Source organism: Dendropsophus ebraccatus, chromosome 11, assembly GCF_027789765.1.
Source record: "Dendropsophus ebraccatus isolate aDenEbr1 chromosome 11, aDenEbr1.pat, whole genome shotgun sequence".
Taxonomy (NCBI): Eukaryota; Metazoa; Chordata; class Amphibia; order Anura; family Hylidae; genus Dendropsophus; species Dendropsophus ebraccatus.
The window spans coordinates 35,168,351-35,191,692 of record NC_091464.1 but is presented as its reverse complement, the minus strand read 5'-3'; the positions used below and the strand labels follow the sequence as shown (position 1 = coordinate 35,191,692).

At 39.8% G+C, this 23,342-nt stretch overlaps 1 protein-coding gene across 1 annotated transcript in view; it reads left to right on the top strand.

Annotated features, from left to right (window-relative positions):
• Nucleotides 1-23,342, top strand: part of IL1RAPL1 (interleukin 1 receptor accessory protein like 1) — a 1,010,765-nt gene that overhangs the window by 954,049 nt on the left and 33,374 nt on the right. The window contains exons 7-8 of the mRNA XM_069945578.1: nt 14,204-14,336; nt 18,100-18,245. Of these exons, the coding sequence (XP_069801679.1) occupies nt 14,204-14,336; nt 18,100-18,245 (279 nt within the window). The remainder of the gene's footprint in view (nt 1-14,203; nt 14,337-18,099; nt 18,246-23,342) is intronic.

Below are 23,342 nucleotides of genomic sequence, written 5' to 3'. Positions count from 1 at the left end.
TCTCATCAAGACTTTGATTAATGAGTTTGATCATCGACAGCACTTTCCGGCTATTATATCTAAAATTACATTAGTGTATAAAATAGTCTAATAAAAAATATCGAATAAAAAAATTATATGTGTCTGAAAAGACTTAAAAGTCTTAATCGTTAAGATGTTGGGGCCAATTTACAGTTTAATACGAGTGTAGATATTTACTAATGCATCGCTATTACTTATGAGAACAAAGTTAAGGCATACCTGCCGTCATAAATATATGATATAGTATGAAGATGGGTATAAATGAGTACATGAAAAGTAATATATTTTGTTACAGAAGTCGTTCTTACCGAACATTTTTCAGCACATCCCCTTTATCTGCCTTTAGGCTCTTTCTAAATCTTCAGAAGCGTCCTCAATAAAGAAGTAATAATCTAGTGTAAAATAGAAGTCAAAAAAGGAGGAATACACAGCTGCAGTATTTTGCTCTTAAAGTGTACACAAGGGATGGGGAACCTGGGGCCCTCAACAATTACCATCATGCTGGCACAGCCAAAGCATTGGTTGTCCAGGCATGATGGGAATTGTAGTTTTGTAACAGCTGGAGGGCCAAAAGTTGCCCACCCCTAGTGTTCAATGTCAAGGAGCAGCAATAAGGAAATGTTTGATTGGTCAGGGCAGACCGTTCAGCTTTAACAGAGGTGTCCATCCTTACCTTTCCTCATGTCTCACTATAACCCACAATGCTTCATAGAAAAACTAGCATATTAAAAAAAAAATATGTTTTTGCTAAATTCAGTAAAGCAGATATACAGTGGTCATGAAGGGATTGCAGCCTGTTAAGGCTGCATGTTGCAATATTATATTGCATTTGTATCTGGGGCATTTGAATATTTAACTAAATAGAATGAAATGTCACATAGGAATCTAATGTGCGTATTCCAGGTGGCTGCTCGGACCATGCACATTATTATCTTCTAGGATGCAGGCTGTGGTCTTGAAGTGAGTAAGTCACATCCAGGCAGCATGGTGACATCACCATAGAGGTCCTGCCCAAGGTCCAGTGCAGTCTCCTGGTAGGGGCAGTAATTAAAGAACAAGTCCGGCGAGAATGTTTATTAAAGTATTGTATTGCTCCCCAAAAGTTATACAAATCCCCAATATACACTTATTACAGGAAATGCTTATAAAGTGCTCTTTTCTCTGCCCTTACTACTGGATCAAGGCTTCACTTCCTGGATAAAATGGTGATGTCACGACCCGACTCCCAGAGCTGTGCGGGCTGTGGCTGCTGGAGAGGATGATGGCAGGGGGATACTGAGGGACACAGGGCACTGGAGGGACACAGAGCATCCCCCTGCCATCATCCTCTCAAGCAGCCACAGCCCGCACAGCTCTGGGAGTTGGGTCGTGACATCACCATTTTATTCAGGGAGTGACGCCTTGATGCAGTAGTAAGTGCAGGGGAAAAAAGCACTTTATAAGCATCTCCTGTAATAAATGCATATTGGTGATTTGTATAACTTTTGGGAGGCAATACAATACTTTAATAAAAATTTTCACAGGACTTCCCCTTTAACCTCTTAAGGACATATGACATACCCGTACGTCATATGTCCTCAAGAGCACTTCAAAGCGGGGCTGCAAGGCGACCCCGATTTGAAGCGCCACGGTCCTGGGTGCCGCGTGTAGCCGGGGACCTCCGCTATTAGCGGGTACGGTCTGATCGCCGTGCCCGCTAATTAGCTAATCGGAGGCAGCTGTCAAAGTTGACAGCTGCCTCCGATTACCGGAGGCAGCCGTTCCCTGGTGTCTAGTGGGGGAGATCGCTCCTCCGGGACAAAGTCTCCGTGTGGGCTGCCGGCCGGGGATCGCTTCAAGATGGCGCCATCCCCGAATCGGCACTCGTTTGTTTCCGGCTGCAGCAGCCGGAAGCAAACGAGTGCCGATCTCATTGATCTTTGCTGTATATACAGCAAAGATCTCAATGAGAGATCAAAGTGTATATACTAGAAGTCCCCCGGGGGGAATAACCCTAACCCAAGGGGGAATAACCCTAACCCCAGGGCGGCTTCTAGTATATGTGTAAAAAAAAAAAAAGTGTTGTTAATAGTAAAAAGCCCCCTCCTCTAATAACAGTTTGAATCACCCCCCTTTTCCCAGGTTTTAAATAAAAGTAAACAAACAAATAAATAAATAAACATGTTTGCTATCGCCACGTGCGTAATCCCCCGAACTATTAATTAATCACTTTCCTGATCTCGCACGGTAAACGGCGTCAGCGCAAAAAAATCCCAAAGTGAAAATTGTGCATTTTTGGTCGCATCAAATCCAGAATAAATGTAATAAAAAGCGATCAAAAAGTCGCATATGCACAATCAAGGTACCGATAGAAAGAGCACATCATAGCGCAAAAAATTACACCTGACAAGGCCCCATAGACCAAAGGATAACAGTGCTATAAGCCTGGGAATTGAGCGATTTTAAGGGACGTATATTTGTTAACAATGGTTTGAATTTTTTACAGGCCATCAGATACAAGAAAAGTTATAGATGTTATATATCGTTTTAATTTTAACGACTTGAGGAACATGCATAAGAATTCAGTTTTACCCCAGGGCGAATGGTGTAAAAACAAATACCCCCCAAATAATAGAAATGCGTTGTTTTTTTTTTGTTTTTTTTCAATTTCACCACACTTTAAATTTTTTTCTGGTTTCGCAGTGTACTTTATGCAAAAATTCAGCCTGTCATTGCAAAGTACAATTAGTGACGGAAAAAATAATGGCTCATGTGGGTTTCTAGGTGGAAAAAAGCAAGTGTTATGGCCTTTTAAACACAAGGAGGAAAACGAAAATTGGCCCGGTCCTTAAGGGGTTAACAACTAATGGGGGGAAACTATTGAGGGAGCTGGCTACTATGTGATGCACTACTAAGAGGGCTGGCTACTATGTGGGAAACTCTTGGGAGGGCTGGCTACTATGTAGAGTACTACTGTTGCAAAGACTGACTACTATGTAGGACACTGTTGCAAGGACTAACTATTATATGGAGCACTACTGGGAGTATTGATTACTATATTGGGGCACTATTGGAGGGCTTACGTCTATATGGGCACTATTGGGATGGCTGACTAATACATGCAACACTATTGGGAGGGCTGCACATCACTCTGCATTCTTCAATTAATATCAAGGTTGGCCTGCAACTTTGTACATTTTATTCAGTTTTAGCCCACTGTGTATTTGAGTTAGGCTTGCTCAGCCAGTCAAAAGCTACTGACTGGCTAAACGGGCCTAGCATGTTTCCCACTCATACCTATAAGCAGCCAGGACTGGAGCTGCAGGATACCGGCATCAGCGCTGGAGCAGGGGAGGTGAGAGCATGTTAATACTTTCATCCACACCCTCCCCAGCCAAAAATCACCCTAGTTCAGAGTTATCTTTAACCAAGAATGAGCAGGGATTTCAATCAATAAGTTATAATGACTAGAGATGATCGAACATCGAGAAATCTTAGGATCGATCGAACTCGATCTTTTATGAATGTGCAGCAATTGATTCTCGATGCTTTCACGGTCCGTGGGGAAGAAGGAGACAGCCCAAGTACTGCTTCGGGAATGCAATGCTGCAGGTTCGAAAATGTTCGAGTTCATTCGAACCTAAGATTTCCCGATGTTCAATCATCTCTAATAATGACTCTTTTCTTACAAAGATGGGTCACCAGAGCAGGCAGGTGGTAGGGAAAGCAAATCAATTGCTGGGCTATATCCTGAGGCATAACCAACAGGAAGAAAAAGATTGTGATCCCACTGTATAGAGCTCTAATGAGACTTTCATTACACCATATCCTGGTCCGCACTGTTCAATTTTTCATGTCTAAGTTACTGTGATGTGCCAACGCCACAGGTTCTGCCCATTCAGCCAGTCACTGGGAAAGTTGGATAACCACTAGTTGGGTAGCTCCTGTGAGGATGTGCCATAGGAAACAGGAATCAACAGTGAACAGCGTTCTCTAGAATTGGTAAAATGGCATCTGCAAGGAGAAGGGCATATGAGTATTGTTCTTTTTTTTTATATTTTTATATCACCCTAAGTTAATGTCCAATTTTCTTAGGGGACTGGGAAACCACTATAATCGTTGCATATTTGCTCTTATAGAGTTTGTATTGGTACACCAAGGGCCACTTGACGATACTAGCTACCAGTTCAGAATATCAAAAAATCCTGTTATATTTTAATTGAGTAAACTCTAAATATCACCAGTATTTAAATATCACCAGAAATTTAACAAAGACATTGTTACATTTTGATAAGTTTGCTGCAAAAACAAGCAGACAAAAATAAATTAAACAAATCCCCCATTGACGAATGATCCCCTATTTTTCATCCTTAATGCACATCATTATAAAAGAACTACCAATATGTGTTTCTTGCTTTTTTTTATTTTGTGATAATTTCTGCAAATAATGCATAACATTGGAATCTATATTCTAACTAGACATCATGCATATTGTTGGAACCCACTGCCCTGTAATATTGCATAAGATAAAGCTCATCTATCTGACAATGTGATATGGTACAGATGGTAATACTACATTATCTAGTTTACCATCTTGAAACTGGCAACTAAATAGCTGTCCCATGTGTGCAAATAGTAATTGCTATGTTAATTTCCATAAACGACTGGACCCAAGGAGCAGTTAGACCCGATTATTATGTTATGAAGTGATTTCTGAGGTCAAAAAGTAGAAGAGTTATTAGAACAGATTGCTATAATTGTTAACAACATTTCATTTCAAAATCCTATTACAGTTTAATATCATAATTACTCTGACTTTCATGTTAGGGATAGGAAAGATGTGAGTACAGTATAACATTCTCCTTAGTACCTAAGGGAAACTGGTTGGTAAATAAAAGGCATAGTCATCATGATAAAGCAGAAATGTAAAAAAAATATATCTACACTGTATATCAGTTGCTTTTATTAACTTGTGATTATGTGATGCAAGATTCCACCTACCTCCTTGAGTGATTTAAGCAGGGAAAAGCTGGATCCGACATGCCCAGAGTTTTTAGGCTTATTGCCAGCCCAGGAGAGGCATATGTATAGTGTAGGGTCTGTCTTGTTTCTGAGGTCACCTAAACGCGCTGGTGCACAATATTTGATCAAATGGTATGCTAGGCACCCTATTTCTTCTATAGAGGAATTGCAATTTAAAGCCATGTTCACACAATGTATGTTTTACATAAATCACGGCCGTTGTTGCAATTTGCAACAACGGCCGTCATTTATGCAAAACATATGATGCATTTGAATGAATGAAATCCCGGCCAGAGTGTATACACATAGGGGGACATTTATTAAGTACGGCGTTTTTTACGCCGGGCTTACAATGTCCCCGCAGCTCTGGAGCTCTGAGGATTTATGTAGAGGCGCACTGCCTCTACATAAATCCCCTGCACACAAAGCCAGTCTGTGCAAATAGATTGAAATCTACGCCAGCTCAAAGCTGGCAAAGGTTTCACTATCATTTTTCTCCCAGAAAAATGATAAATGTGGCGCACACAAAGGCTGTGCCCCCTCTACGTGCAGCTGCACCCCCCGTAACTCCCCCCTTTTTGCCCCACTGGCGCAGGAGAAGCAGATCGGCCCAATGCAAATTAAATATTCGCAAATAGACCATTTGCAAGTATTTTTATGACGATCAAGCCCATCCGCGCTCCGGCCGCTTGCTCCATTGTGTGCAGTGGTGAATTTGGAATTCACCAGAAGGGAAGATCATCTGTCCGGTTGGGATGATCCTCAGTAACGGGTCACAGAACGTTATAAGTAGTGTGAACCCGGCCTAAAGTGTGACTATCATCTTTGGTAGGCAGTGGAATACACTGTCAAAATCTTGTTGTCACACTCCCTGTGCAGAATTTCTTCTGGCAGCAGCTTGTCTATTATTTTTGACAGATTTTGCACGTTGGCAATCTGTAAATATACGGACAGTGTGAACAGCTCAATTTAAATCAATGGGCACCAAACTCAGCAGTTACGAACAAAAGTACAAAATGTGTGAATGTACTGTAGCCTTAATACTAAACTTTCCCCAATTTGTCTCAAATAAATCCATAAAGGCTATGTTCACACAACATATTTTCAGCTCCGTTTAAAACGATGTCTTCTATTATGAGTATAAAATAACAGACATTTAGCGGTCTGGCCTCCCCTTAGTGCAATGACTGCTGTTTGCACATTATTTTAGTTAGTTTATTAATTGCCCTTTAGTTGTGGCTTAATTGAAAAGTCTATTGAATTTAATAGTAAAAACGGAGAGAGAACGGTGACAAAAGAAAAACTGTATGTGAGCAACTAATAAAAAACATCCGCTGTTTGCATAAGGCGTCCGAAAATAATGATCATGTTCATTATTTTGACGTCCGCTGTAAAAACGTCCGTTATTCAATGCATTGCGTGCATTGGACGTCCGTCTTCCCATTGACTTCAATGCATTGCCATTGCAGTCAATTAAATCGCAGCAAAAACTGATGTTTGTAACTTTCTGTGAACATAGCCAAAGATTGTTCCAGAAATACTGAAGCTACTATGATCACATTGGAAATTTACCAAATAAAAATATATATAAAATGATGATGGATAAAATTAGACATTCTTATATTCTAAGCAATGTACTTTCAAAGTCCACTTTTTATTATGCATTTCTAAATAATTTAACACGCTTAAATATCTTTTAGGCTAATTATAAGAACATCACTATGAATATTATTATGTTTCATAAAAACAACAGACTTTAGTCACCAGGGAGTTGCCAATAAAGAATAATGCTGCTGATTACAATGTATCCTAACATGTATGACTAATGGTGCAAATGTAATTTGGAATGCCCATACAAAATGACATTTCACTTGAGCACAAAACATTCAATATTTGCTAATTACAGCGAGCAGTGCCTTTGGATACTGACACTCCCCATAAGCAGTTGTGTTTTTTCCCCTGTTTGCACAGAACATTTGAAGCCAAACAATGTCCTCTAGTGGCATATAAGCACAATCAAATCACAGCTGGAAATAAGGCTTACGAAACATAACATAAAAAAATGTCATATTCATCTGGAACAAAATGGAACATTATCTCGCTACTTAGGGACCAAAGTATTTCCCACATGCAATTGTGAGGGGAAAAAGCTGCAATAAATCTGATAAGAAAAAAAAAAATCCCTTGAAGCTTTTGGGGCTTTTTGATCTGTATATAACAATTTGTTGTGTATGGTTTTCTTTGTGTGTATTTTGCTTTCGGGCACAATAGTTATGTTCTGGAACTTCATCTTTTTGGGTATGTTTCAAGTACTTTTAGCTTTATAATAGTACTTTAGAGAATAGTATTTTATTTTTAAAAATGTTTTATTTAAAATTAAAAGGAAAAAAAAAAAAAATTATAAAAATGCAGGACAAATTTGCCCTTAGTGATTGGCAAGTATTAGAGATGAGCGAACCTCGAGCATGCTGGAGTCCATCCGAACCCGAACTTTCGGCATTTGATTAGCGGTGGCTGCTGAACTTGGATAAAGCCCTAAGGCTATGTGGAAAACATGGATATAGTCATTGGCTGTATCCATGTTTTCCAGACAACCTTAGAGCTTTATCCAAGTTCTGCAGCCCCCACTAATCAAATGCCGAAAGTTAGGGTTCGGATGGACTCAAACCTGAACCTGGTTCGCTCATCTCTAGCAAGTATGCATATATAAATATTTGTCCATGCACCCTACTGTGTTATAGCTCCATATATGGTCATTATTTATATACAAAGAGTAGTATGGAGCTGCAGGTTTCTGGGTGCCCTGCTTAGGGTATATTAACAATTAATGCAATGCAAATTTTGTGGTACACGTTGGCAACCATGGACAACCCTAGGTATACCACACCATACTCCTGCCAGAGCCTTTCATTTTAATACACCAGTCAAAATAAAAAAGCGATCACATTTGTGAGCATATACTGTTTTTGGTGGATAGTATATGCTCAAAAGTGTGCCAGATATAGTCAGTTTTAGGCCATGTTCACACTCTGTTAAAAAAAGGACCACCAGTTAAATTAGAAATAACGGTGTTGCTTACACTCCTTAATGATTAACATTAGGGATGGTCCGTATGAACGCGAACGCTTGGCATCAGATTCCTGCTGTCTGCCCACCCTGTGGAGCGGGTGGATCCAGCGGGAGGACCGCATGGAAAACTGGGATACAGCCTAGGGCTATGGCTGTATCCCAGTTTTCCAGGCTGTCCTCCCGCTGGATCCGCCCGCTGCACGGAGCGGGCAGACAGTGGGAATCATTACCGAGAGTTCGGGTTCATACAAACCCGAACCGAACTCGGTTCGGACCATCCCTAATTAACATTAAAGTCTATGGAAGCAACGGACGTTTGCTCACACATGGTATAAAATAGTGAAATTTTAATTTCAATTTCAAATTCACGGCCATTATCGTGTGAACAGTATTTAAGTTATTCTCACATAGTACTTTTTTCACCCTTGTTTCACCATCCTATATATTAAAATCAATAGCCTTTTTTAATTAATGGGGAACCCCACATAATGAAAACTTGTTTTCTATTAAAAGTACATTAAAAGTTATATAGATGTGTCTATATAATGTATTACCGTATCTGTACACTGGTAGCAGTTTGAAATCCAGGAAGTGAAGAAAAATGTCCTCTGTGCCCATACACATTGTCTCCTGCTCCTTCTGCCCTCCCACCTTAAGAGACAAATATTCCATGCCTCTGTCTCACATTATGTGTGTTTGCTGAGCGCAGACTGATGATGCAGGCAGGGGGCAGGGCGTGATGTGCCAGGAGGCTTGGCTGGATTACCCAATCCCCTGAGTGATTCACCATCTCTGACCGTCCAAAAGCAGGTGTTGCACTGATTTCTCTAATTGTGCAGAAGTGTGCAGTGAAATTAGGGCTGTGTTTACACATGTTGGAGTTTCATTGCAGTACTGCAGCGTATTCACAAAAATGATGCAGTAACACACGTAAATGATGCTAAACGGCAGAGAGGATAAGAGCCGGCACTGCCAATCCCACCTGGAGAAAAAAACAAGGCATAAACAGTATATCCCATGTAAGATAATATCGGATAAACTCCTTATTGTGGGACTTAACTTCATAGATAAAAGATGCTTGATGATAATATGTGCATGGAAATGAAAAGAAAAGAAAATTTAATTAAAAGGTTTTTTTTCTTTATTTTAATCAGCGTTACAGGTAGAGAAAACAGCATGCTGTGTGGTGTTACAGGTAGTAACTGTATGCTGTGTGGGTGGGACCACAATGAAATGATAAAGTACTGAAAATAATTCAGTAACACAATTAAACTGCAATGTGTGAACACAGCCCAGATGTTCTGCAACAGATATGGGTGGGTAAAGGGCAGGGTGGAGGACTGTGATGAACAGCTGAGGGAAAGCATTGCATTCTAGAACCAGTATTGCATCCTGGAAACTGCTTAACCAGGAAGTACAGAAACACAATACAGAACAAAAATCCCCCAAACAAATGGATTTTGGGTAGTTTCAAAACTGGGATAGATAGGTAAGTAAAGGCCCTATTCCACGGAACGATTATCGGCCGCTACTGACGATAATCGTCCCGTGAAATAGAGTGCAACGAACAGCTGACATCGTTCATGTCGGCTGATCGTTGCAGTCGCTTGTTTTTCAACATGTTGAAAAACAAGCGACTGATATAGCAGCGATCTGCTGCCGTCGCTCCGTTGAATAGGAGCGTCGGCAGCAGATGCTGCTATATCCTATGAACTGCCCGGAAGATCTAGCGATCCCCCGGGCAGCCCCCCCGCAGCTCCCCGCCACCACCTCCCGCACTCACCCGCTCGCTGAAGCCGCATTGAATAGCAGCGGCAGCGAGCGGGGAACGAGGAGCAAACGAGCGCTGACAGTGCTCGTTTGCTCCTCTGACGACCAGTGGAATAGGGGCATAACGCTACTCCTCTACCTGGAGTTCCCCTTTAAAGACACACCCAAAAAGGCCATCTTTGACTTTGAACTAGAAAATTGATTTTCTACGGCCATAATATGATACTCAAAATAGCTGCTGTTGTTTTTAGTACTAAACAACGACCGTGGTTTAGCATGTTCCAATAGCCACTGTTTAGTACTTAATACAGCGGCAGTTATTTTGAGTATCAAATAACTGCCGTAGAAAATCGTTGTGTGAACATAGCCCAAAACTATGTTCGCACACGGTATTTTGGTCAGTATTTTTGTCAGTATTTTGGTATTTTTAGCCAAAATTTGGAGTGACACTGACAGAGATAAATTATAATACAACTATCTGCACAGTTTTTGTTTTTTAAACCTACTCCTAGTTTTGAGTGAAAAATTATTAAAAAAAAAAAAAACTGATAGAAATGCTATGTATGGACATGGCCTTAAACTACAATTGGTACACTGAAATCAATAAGGCTCACGGCTGTATGCTTTGATATACAGTATATAAGCCTCCCATTCTTCTAGATTGCCAACGTATACCACAAAATTTTAATAGTATTAGTTATAATACTACCCATAGTGATAAGCAGGCAGAGGGTTGTGGGAAATAATAAACAGTAAAGTAAAGTAAACTTACCTATCCTCTTGCCTCATAGAGTGTTGACAGCCACCAGTGTCCTGCAGCTTTTCTAGCGGCAACGTCACATACCTGCTCAGCCAATCAGTGACTGGGGTGGGACACTGCCCCAGTCAATGACTAGCTGAGCGGGCAGCCAGTTTGTGAATTTGCAGCTTGAAGAGTTGGGTATTTAACATAACCAGATTCCAGCTAAGGATTACAGTTGGCGACACTCAATAGGACCTACCACTGGCACAAGGGAGGCAAGAGGATAGGCAAATTTACTTGTCTATTCTTTTCTTGCACCCCCTGCCTGTCTGCCATGTTTTTTTTTACATGATTATACTTTAATACTGGGTTTTACTGGCCTACAGTATATTTTGAAAAATACATTTTCTAAATAGGGTACATTTTCTTTAAAAAGAGTAAAAAAAAGACTAAGAATTTTTAACTGAAAGTCAAAGAAGCAGCGAGTGAGTGAAAGTTACTGTATGTTCTTTTGTCTGATGGTAAAACTGTTATTTTTTTATTTCCAACAAATTCAATCAATGAGAAAGTAGCAGTTTTACCATCCATCTGTGAATAGCTAATTCAAAAGTGACAGTCAACATGTGTAACTGCAACTGAACAGAATAATGCCAATAGCTCTGTAAGTAAAAGAGTAAGAATTACTTAATCTGAACTATTGCAAACTTCTCATTAATTAGTATATGATAATTTTATGTTTTAAATAAAATTCACTTTAATGATAATTGTGCAAAGTTTGCCTTTCCATTAGGCTTTGTTCTCACAGTTTAACAGTAACGGCCATTCCGCGGCAGACAGCCATTGTTAACGCTATCTGGGGCTGCAAATAATGAACATTTTCATTATTTGCAGCCATAGGTAACAACGGTGTTCACGTGGAACTGCCTTTCTTGTTACACTGTGGGAACATAGCCTTAAAATGTTTTGACTGGATATCCAATGTAAGAAAGGAGGCCAAAGTACCTTGCCAATTGAAGCAGAAGTGTAGTTTAAATTTGCGATGTAGTTAAAGCGTAACTGTCATATTTTTTTTTTATTGCAGAAATCAGTAGTATAAGCGATTTTAAGAAACTCTGTAATAGGTTTTATCAGCCAAAAAAGCCTCTTTCTGTACTCAAGAAGTAATCTCCCAGCCTCCCCCCTTGACTTCTTATCTGTGCATTATCAGGCAAACACGTCTTCATTACAGAGAAGCCAGTGAAGACGGGTTCTGCTCTCTCCATTCTATCCTTATGGAGGGGGGGAGGGGCCGAGGGAGATGAGGGAGCAGGAAGAGGTGACATGAAGGTCAGCTGTTTTTAGGCTCTCTGGGCACCTAAACCGCAGGATTCTGGGGTCAGAAAGGTCAGTGCTTATCTATGAACTTGCTGAGAGAAGATTGCAGGGTGTTGTGCTTTACAGGACTGCTCCGTGCTCAGTCACTCCAAACAGCCTCTCCCCTTTCCATAGCCACATAATGGAGACAGAAATCCTGCTGCTTCTGCAGTGAGGGGGGAGGCTGGGAGATTGCTTTTTCAGTACAGAAGGAAACTCTTTTGGTTTATAAAACCTATTACAGAGTTTCTTAAAATCGCTTGAACTGTTGATATTTAATGTTTAAAAAAAAAATTGCCTTGAAATGACAGTTACGCTTAAAATTTGTGATAAGAGATATTAGCTTAGATTTTTTTTTCTTAGTATAGGGAATAGTTTCATAAACATTACTCCCCTTATCATGTATGGAAATTATATGTAAATTGAGTAAAACAGCTCACTTCTTTTTGGAATTCTGCCCCTTTCGGACTTTGTGAGATAGGCTGATCTGGCCAGGGGGCCCTCGTTCTTGCTATAGGTTGGGGTCACAGACTTAGGGCCTGCATTAATTAGGCATTTATTGAATAATAATTAAAAAAAATGAAAATATTTTCTCTGGAAGATGGATGGTTTTAAATTCCCCTGCAGCAACCTTTGGTACTACCTCCAGTAGTTTAAGGTAGGGAAATATTTGCTTAAAGGACATTTTTTCTTCACTTCCTGATTTGGGCTTTCCCATGATGCACTTTGTCTCCTATGATGTCTAACTGACTCTGTAGAACTGTTAGATGGCTTACAGCTTTCTCGGCCAATCAGAGCTGAGCAACCTGAGTCATCTGACAAAAGGAGGCTGGCCTAACAGGGCTTAAACCCACCTCCCTCTTGATGATGTCATTGTCACAAAATGGCTGCCACAGAGCAGCCTGGGGTCAACAATCATTAGGTAAGAATGAGTTTACTTCACTTCCTGGTGGAGGATTGAGTGGAGAAAAGATAGGGAAGATGGGTGATTAAAGTATATTACAAAGTTATATAACATTGTAATGTGTTTCAATTACTAGGGAAAAGCTTTTCACCGGAGTTGTCCTTTAACCTATCCATCTAATTTGGGGGGAAAAAAACAGATGCAAAAAATAGTGCAATTGTGTCCACACATTTGGATCAGTTTTTCCTTCCATTATTTAAAAAAAAAAAAAAAAATCTGATCAAAACGTAGCTTTTTTATTTTTTTATGAAACCATTTTAAAATGATCCATTAAACAGACTGCAAAAACTGCAAGTGTGAACCTAGCCTTATTGGTAACATTTCTGGCACACAGAAAGGATTAACAAAAAATCCCTGGTCTTACTCTACATGGTAAGGTAACTTATTGCGCAAAAAGATGCAGGACTGCAGACTGTATTACAAGGCACAATTTTCAGAGGGACGCAATTTTCCGGAAGCTTACTTCCCCCTTATTCTCCGCTTGCTGCCAATTTTTTTATATGCCCATACAGTGAGCAGAGAGAAGTGCGAGGGGCTACCCTAATGATCCTTAGATCATTGAAGTCAGCGGCGGTCGGTAGCTGTCACTGACATGATCAGGATCTTTCAGCATGTTAAAAGACTCCGATCGTTGCCTTTCAACATGCTATGACTGTCAGCCTGAATGGCTGGTAATTGGTCAAGTATGGCCAATAATCTGATCAAAATTTGGTGTAACAGGGCTTTTACTTTCACTTTCTTTCTATTGGAGGCTGTATACTGCTCAGACAAACAGGTAGTGCACCATCAGCAATAAGTCTCTCACAGAACAACCCAGATAATTATAGAGAAGTTGCTATTGACTGACTAGGATGATGCATTGCTTATGTAATATATGAAAGAACTGTGGGAGAGAACAGAGAAGAGACACAGCCCCATCTTTATGAATAACATTATTTTGGGTTCAGTTTCTTCTTTTACTAAATAATTTTAGATTACCTCGTATTAACAAGCAAACATCTTATTCTCTGGGTCCAAATTAAAGGCAGCTGAAATGTATTCTTCAATAAGGACATAAGGAAATGTTATTTATCATCGGTGGAAAGAAGTCTTTAATCTTCCACTTAGCTCATGCTGAAAGAAGTAGAAAGCTCAAAATAGAGGGTAAAAGCAACAATCTGGAAAGTGCTACTGATCATTTATCTAGTTTATTACTGTGATCAATGTCTGCTTTCTAGGATTCTTTAAGATTAGGTAAAGGAAGCAATTTATATGTGTATGCTCTTTTTGTTTCTCTCCAACAGGCAGCTCGGCTAATCTAACCTGCAGAGCCTTCTTTGGCTACAGTGGTGATGTCAGCCCTTTAATTTACTGGATGAAAGGAGAAAAGTTTATTGAAGATTTGGATGAAAAAAGAGTCAGAGAGAGCGATATAAGGTAATATATAATATGCGATTTTATTTTTTTCCCCCCAAGGGTTGAAAGTGACTTTTTTGTTATGTTAGTTTTTTCTACTTCAGAAATAGTGACATGGAAATCATATATTATATTGTTGAAAATATAAAGCCACCTTATAATAACAGATATAACCTATATAGACGTTAGATAAAGTGACATTACTTATTGACAATAATACAGGAACACGCCATTCAAAAATGAAAGACTATGGGGAAAATTTATCAAGGACTTTGGGGGACATTTATTAAGGAGTCTTAGGGTCCGTTTACACACACAGATTATCTGACAGATACAGTATCTGACAGATTTTTACAGCCAAAACCAGGAATGGACTATAAACAGGGAACAGGTCATAAAGGAAAGACTAAGATTTATGTTTTTTTTTCAGATCCATTTCTGGTTTTGGTTGCAAAAATCTGGCAGATATCTGTCAGATAATCTGTGTGTGTAAACGGACCCTAATGTGTGAAATTATTCTAATGAAGATTGATGTGTATTTTGTTCCAATAGCTTGTGACTGATTTATTAAAAAGTAGCACTGCCAAAGTAAAAAGTCTAAAAAAAAAAAAGTCACAAAAATGTATAAATTGCACAATTATATTCACCTGGTACTGAAAAGACATAGGCCTACACCTGTTTGTTCGACTTTTTAAAAAGTTACAAATGATAAACTGAGGGCTAATCCTGGATTATGCAAACTTTTTGGTTAATACTCAAAACTGATAAAAAAAAAAAGTTGCATCTTAAAAAATATTCACTTGTCGGATACTGGTTCATAAATAGAATTTAGACCAAAAATGGGCAAAAAATCCAATTATTCACCTACAAAAAGGAGCTAACTCTTTCCCCCTTTGTGCCTATTTTTAGGTGATTAATTGGATTTTTCACCCATTTTTGGTCTAAGTTCTATTTATGAACCAGTATGCGATGGGCGAATATTTTTTAGATACAACTTTTTTTTAATCTGCCTGTTTAGAGTATTTGCCCAAAAGTTTGCATAATCCGGGATTAGTGCCCAATTTATAATTTGCGACTTTTTAAAAAGTTGCACAAACAGGTGCGGGACTATGTTTGGTCAGTACCAGGTAAATATGCTTGTGCAATTTTTGTGACTTTTTCTGCGACTTTTTTACTTAGATACATTCACTATGGCAGTGCTACATCAGTCACAAGATATTGGAAAAAAATATCCACCTATCATTATTAGAAGAGTGGCACAAATTAAACTCCTTAATAAATGTCCCCCTTTGTGCTTTCTCTGACATTACTGTAGGCTTTCTACACTGCAGGATCGAGTGGCATCCATCTCCCTGACACTTTTTTCTTTAGCCCAGGAGCTGAGTCAGTGGTATGTAAATGACTTCCTCCTACGTAAATACCAATTGGCAGCTGTTCCCCACTAAGCTCCTTCCAGGCTGGGAAAGTTTACAACTGGCATTTGGAAGCAATGACCCACATTCATTATACAGTTTCCAGGTTTCAGTGTAAACTATTCTGCAAAAATGTCACAAGTGATGAAGTGCAACATTTTAGGCTTTGTTCACATCTGTGGTATCAACGTGTTAATGCAATGCTATTTGTTCCTTCAAAACAATAGACACCTTAGCACTACTTGACAGATCATACTGCAGGTCAATGTGGTCCATGTGCTGCCATTGGTGTCTATATTATGATAGTCCAGGTACTAAAGGGGTTATCCAGCATTTAAAATTTTCATAATTTTTATATATTGCTGCACTGTTGGTAAACTTACCTCTCTCTACCTTTTTCAATCATTGTGTAACACTTCAATGTGTACAAATCGTATCATACTTTTTTCAACATCATACCTCATGGTTGTTCTCACTGGTTCAGACATCACCCAAAAATATAGGGGATTTTTTAGGTTTTTGAACTGGTCTACATTGCACAATAACGTGAAACATAAGCACAGAGATGGTGGTTAGGCTAAGTTCACACAATGGTATTTTGCGGCCATCATTGCCGATGACTGTTAGAAAAATGTCTGTTATTTGATCATAACAGATTGCCGTCATTGGCAAATAATCTTTTTGTTGGCCGCCTGGCAATGAGGGCCGCAAAATCCCATTGTGTCAACTTAGCCAATGTGTGTAATTAGATCTGTTTATTCAAGGATGTACGTAGCTATAGGAAATGCAAAGCTATGAATTATACACGACCCACAGTGCCTGAAAGATTACAAAGGTTCCTCTGCAATACGAAACCTAGGTTGTCCCAATGAACATGACTTCGCAATACCTCGTATCTATACGCACCACTGTACATGCCCCTGTGCACTGTTTTAGCTAAGTAAACTTACTGATGTTACATGCCTAAGGCAAATGCCCAGCGGCTCAGAGTGAAATACATAAGCATGATCAGCACAATGGGGCACTAGAGGCACAATAAGGTACAGTACATTTGCTTTAAGTGTAGCATATCAATAGAACAGCGCCGGTGCGGGGAAACCAATGCCCCTGTCCTTTTTTTTTTGATTGCGTGCACAGCCCTGGTCTATTACCTGGCACTGGCCGGGGCTGAAGCAATAGAGTTGGGTTGGCCCGCCCCCGGTGGAGGGAAACCCCTGCCCCTTTGTGACGTGGCTCCATTGTTTCAAATGGGGTGTAAGGGGGGTAAGTATCGAAGGCTCTACTGGGGACCGGAGAGGTTCTGCCCCAGCTGCCGGGGTGACAGGTTCCCTTTTAGGTAGCTTTACTATTACATCTAACCAGGTGGGCAAACATTCCCTTGCCATGTGCCATATGATGCCATCACTATTTCAGAAACAAAACATAAGACAGTGCTCCATAGCGTAATTCAGACACAGCTGAGTTGGTGAAAGAAATATAGAACTCTCACCTGAGTAGGTTGTGCTGGTGAACAGCACAACTCTTAATGATATCATGTGAATGAACCGCAGCCACTCCCGACTAATCCCCACAGGGGTTAAAGACAGTCAGTATCCAACTGCACTCCAAGACGGGTAAAAAATTGCAGGTCCAAGAGGTAATAGTGATAAAAAATATCATAAAATTTATTTTAAAAGTTATGCCAGCGGACCGGTCTTGAAATGCATTGTGTCTGGCATATTCCTTTAAAAAAATTATGATATTTTATATAACTATTACCTCTTGGACCTGTGCCTGGGTAAAACAGGGTAAACCGTCTTGGAGTGGAGGAGGATATTGGCGATCACGATTCCAAAGGTTTCTTACTTTGGACTACTTTTGGACTACTTTTTTCCTGCTGTCAACAGACTAACTTCAAGAACTGACTTTTGGTTGCCAACCACCTCTTGACATGTCCCATTTTAACAAGATAGTCAGTGTAATTCACGTCATCTGTCAGTGATTTTACTATTATGGTTGATTGATGCATATAAAGAAAATATGTAAAGAAAATATTGTCACTGAAGCTTTTAGTACTATATTGAAACACTGGACCTTACATTTCTTTCTTAGCCTTTACAATTTGTTAAAACTTACAGGAACTTTTAACTATAAGTCATATTTACTAAAAAATTTACCAAAGAATAAAGTAAGCTTTAAATCCAAAACCAGATCATTAAATGTAACCTAAGAGTTCACACATGTAGTTTGATTTTATTTATCTCCACAACCCATTGCTAAACTTCTCTGAGAAGTACCTCTCCTTGAAATAAATGATTTACAGTTCTGAAAAACTTAGATTGTGCTTCCACATTAAGCCAAATAATTGCTTCTTTTCTATTTTCCTCGTCAAGAGTTCTTAGGCAACATCTTGGAGAGCAAGAGGTATCGATCTCCTTAATATTTGACTCAGTGGAAGATGCAGATTTAGGAAATTACTCCTGCTACGTTGAGAATGGGAATGGACGTAGACATGCAAGTGTGCTCCTCCATAAAAGAGGTATGTGTATGGAAAGACTCTGGATATATTTTAAGAGATCATAAAATTCTTTGTTTCTTCATACTTCAAGACTTGACAGACTTACTGTATATTCAGATTAAATTTTTTTTTTTTTTTTTTTTTTAAGGTCCATATAATTTAATAGTAAAGACAGTGAAAAGAAATGTGTAAACAACAAAAGAAAAAATGTCCGTTATTTGCAAAAAACATCCGCAAATATTTGTCATGAACATTAGTTTCATGACTGCCCAAGCAACGTTAGTTATTTAATACACTCTGTGCATTGGGTGGCCGTCATTCCATTAACTTTAATGTATTTCATTGACATCAATTAGAATGCACCAATAAAAGACATATTTTTTTTAATGGAACGGCTTTTCTCTTAATTTTACTTAGTGTGAACATAGCCTAAATCATTTAGGAAATGTAAGAGCCATTTATCCAGAGGCAAAAAGCACCATCACTGAGGGTGACCCTCTTTATTTTGAATAATGAAATTAGCAGCAGTGATAACAATGAGACACTTACACTCTTCTGCAGACATTTTGTAGCTCCACCTCTCTGGTCCTCATACCCCTTTTCTTTCATCCATACATGGCATCCTAAGGAACAGTGTGTGACAATATACTCAACTGTGCCTCCTCCACTGTGCCTGTTAAAAGTACCAAACAGGAGCATGGACAACTGTCTTTGATAGAAGTCTCTGCTCCTCTGTGTACTTCCATAGCACCCTACACTGAGGCAGAAGGGGATGCTGTATGCATTGACACTTAAGGGGAGATTTATCAAAGGGTGTAAAATTTAGACTGGTGCAAACTACCCACAGCAACCAATCACAGCTCAGCTTTAGGCAGTGCTGAAAGGAAAGCTGAGCTGTGATTGGTTGCTGTGGGCAGTTTGCACCAGTCTAAATTTTACACCCTTTGATAAATCTCCCCCTTAGAGTAAATTCACACATCTGGACAGACTACAGACCCATTAATTTCTATGGCTCTGTAGGTGTTACTTGTCAGTGCTCATTAGCCCTAATACTGCCCGGGTACCGACTGGAATTCCGGGATTCAGCCTATTACCTAGGCTGAATCCCGGAATTCCAGGTGGTACCCAAGCACCTTTTCCATGCACCGGGAAGGCATCAGCAATCAACTGCGGCAGGTTCGTGAATGTTTGAGCTCGATCGAACCTATGATTTCCCGAGGTTCGATCAACTCTACTGATCAGCAGAATGCCGATAGGAACGAAGCGCTTTGTTTCGTTCCTACGGTAAATTCGCTCATCCCTACTCAAAACTCATTTTGAGAAATGTGCTCATCTAAAATAGATAAAGCAGCGTATTCACCAGCAAACAAAATACATATTCTGTAAGAATGCACCCTGTGGCCTAATATACTTGTATAAAATTCAAGACCATCACATCAAATCGAAAAAACATTTTAACCACTTGTACTCATTATTATGGACAGATAATGGAAGGAATAGAATTTTCTATTACACTGTGTTTTATTTATCTGCTTCATTTCCAAACATTCTTCGCATTGTCTTTTTTTAGGACAAATAGGATGTCGTGAATTCTCTGTGTGACGCCTTTTAAGGATCCACATTAAGAAACTGACAGCATCAATGAAAGTTGCTTAATTCTCATAAGACTATAACCATACAAAACACAATTATATAGTAATGGGGAGTTCATTTATATTCCTATGAATACGTTAGCAGTAAACATTAGACGGCACTCACTGTCTTCACAACTATTACATGAAAGTCACAGGGATTTAGAACATTTCCCAGTTGTGCTATTCGTGTTTATTTGTCTGACATTATATTACATCTAATTCACCACAAAAAAAGAGACTATAAGGTTATAAGTTAATGGGCACAAATAATGGATTTCAGTCCCTGGCTACTTCACATAGTATAAATATCCCAGCATTCCATGTAATTATTTGTAGCTTTGTCAGATTAAAGATAGCATTTATAGAATGGAGCTATCAACCAGAAGTCTAATGACACATATCATTATGAATTTTGTGATAGGGAAAGCAAACTATGAAATAGCAGGAGAATTCTGACATTGCATCCTGGAGGTTATTTCTTTTTAATACATGTCATGGGATTTTTCCCATAGAAACGTATGCGTAAAAATAAATAAATAAAGGAAAATTATAATTATTATGGTATGTTAGGCAAGAATACATAGTGCCGTGATGCCACTGATGTAACCAAGCCATGGTTAACTTTAATGTGTTAACCTGACACATTATTGTATTGTTTAGGGATATCCTAATAGACCAGGGATGGAGACAGGAGTAGAAACTTACCTCTCCCCATGCCCGCGGTGAGCTGCGGGACCGGCCTCCAGAACCCCACCAGAAGGATTTTTCCCTCCATTTGTGATGATGTCATGGCTAGGGGAAAATTGCCTGTCCTGGCTGATGGACTGGCCACTCAGCCAATCAGTGACTGAATTGTCACCCCCCCATTCAACAGTTTTTCATTAATAGCTGCCCTTTACAATAGCACTAAGGGAGTGTTCAAAGTGGAGGGAACTACAACCAATTTTAAAATCTAGCAGCACGCAGGAGCAGGGGGAAATTTGATCAAAAGTAAGAACTTAACTCTCCCGTGCTTGTGGTGAGCGATGGGATCAGCCTCCGAAGCCCAGTCAAGAGGCTTTTTCCCTCGAGTTGTGATGATGTCATGACTCGGAGGGAAATGTCTTTACTGGCTAATGGACTGGCTGCTCAGCCAAACAGTGACTGTCCCGCTCCAGTCACTGACTGGCTGAGTGGCCAGTCCATCAGCAAGATTGTGACGTGTCAGGTTTGACAAGTTTTTCAGGGATACCAAACTTTAACTTTTTAAATCAAATTCAAAATAATTTGTCATGAACCAGTTTTGTGCCAAAAAAGTAATTTTTTAAATCTCGGAAACCTGTCTCCAAAGCCGAAAGGCAAAATCTTCACAATCAGGCAAGCAATGTGAAAAGTAGCTTTTCTTTTTGGCTTATTAATTTTAATCACATGACAAACATGTCTAGCATCCCTTTTTGGTCTTTTCAGTTTAAGGGCACCTTTTCATGCCTTTTCACATGAAAGATGCAAGTACAGTGGTACCCTGGTTTAGGAGTAACTTGTTTTTACGAGTGTTTTGCAGAATTAGCTCAGTTAAGTTCATTGCTTTGTTTTAAGAGCTCTCTGTACTGGGTGGGAAGGAATGTCGGGGAGGGGCATGGTCTGCATAAGTGGTCTACAGCCTCTGTACCATGATCCAGGAAGTCTCCCTCACCTTCCAAATCATAGCTGATCCACTTCAGGCTGGGGTTTGCACCAGGGGACAGGACTGTGGAGGAAATCTCTTCATAGCTGTAACCCCTCTCTCCCCGGACAGAGAGTGCTACTATACTGTGCTCACATCTGCCCTGCTCATTCCTTCATACACCCTGCAGTCTCTTTCCGCCCTTGTGTTTCCCATCCTCTCCTGCTATTATGCGCCTGCACTTACACTGAGCTATACACACTGCTGCTATAATGTGCCTGCACTTAGACACAGCAATTCACACTGTTGTATAGAACAGTTTGTCACTGTCCTTCTCTGCAGCTCTGTGATTCTCACTTCCTGATTGGTCCATGCTGAACACACGCCCCTTGCCCATTGCTGTCATGTGACCACACAGACCTCTGGCAACAGCCCTGCGTCTCTATTCTAGCCTGTTGTACCACACTACTGCATTATGGGGATCTGCACCTCAATCCTGTATTTACAAACTGCTGCTGTTTTTTCATTCTTATGCAATTATTATACATTATACTCCACATGCTGATTAATTATACTGTACAGTAACTTATACTATGACATATCCAGCTTTATAAATGTTTGTTTTATCTGTTCAGAATTTTAAAACATTATTATTTTTAGGGCGAGGAACCATTTGTCTGCGTTTTAATGATTCCTTATGGGAAAATTTGCTTTGGTATAAGAGTTATTTACAAGCACGACCCCGAAACTTATTATGCTCGTAATCCAAGGCACCACTGTATTTGTAATGGGAAGCATAGGGTGACAGCTTTGGATCAGGTCTTTGGCGCACCTTGTCTAATTTAAAAATAGGACAGATTTATCAGAGCAAAAATATATAAGAAATATCCAATAATAATAATTAGAGATGAGCGAATACAACTTGATCGAGTATGAATTCGATCGAATATTGTGGTATTCGAAAGATTCAAATTCAATCCAGTAGTGAGGCGGATACGTGAAAAACATTCGAAAGCCCTCCCATCGCAGTTGGTGCTTTTTTTAATCCAATGACCATGCAGGGAGGCTGTGAGGGACCCTGGGAGTACGCACACAGCGCGAAAACGGCGTCTACCCTCATTGGATGGCTGAACCACATGACCTCGAATCTTAAATACTTGGCTCCCTCCTCTCGACTCCAGATGCGCTTTCAACCTAGCCAGGGAAAGATCTTGCAGCAAGGAGAGATAGGTTTTAGTAGCATGTTGGTTAGGCAGGATTACTACAGAACACAAAAGTCCTTTTCAGGGCTAAGATCAAGCGAAAAAGTCATCTCTGAATCAAAAGCTCTTCTCAGTGCTAAGAATTAGATGATATAACAGCAGCATCAGCAGGTGTATTCATTCCAGTACCCTGTGTGTACAAGTGACTTATAGTGTCCCTGTTAAACACCACTAAGGGTACTTATATACACATATTGTTCCAGTAGCCCACTAAGGGCACTTGATATATACTGTTTCAGTAGCCCAGTAAAAGGCATGTATACACACTGTTTCATCAGCCCAGAAAAAGGCACGTTATACAAATTCTTCCAGTAACGTTCGTACAGCATTACGCATGATAAGCGAATAACATGACGCTCTGCGGACGCACATTGGAATCACGTATGTAACACTGCGCAAGAAATACGAACGAAATGTGTGAACATTGCCATAAATATTCGTAAAGTGTTCGCAAATATTTTTCCTTTGCAGCTGCGGAGAGTGGCATTATACTGCGAATTTGGGGTATTGGGTGCACCCAGGCATGCTCCCCCTAATGTCCCAGTGTCATTCCAGAGGTGTTAGCATTGTTTAGGGAGGT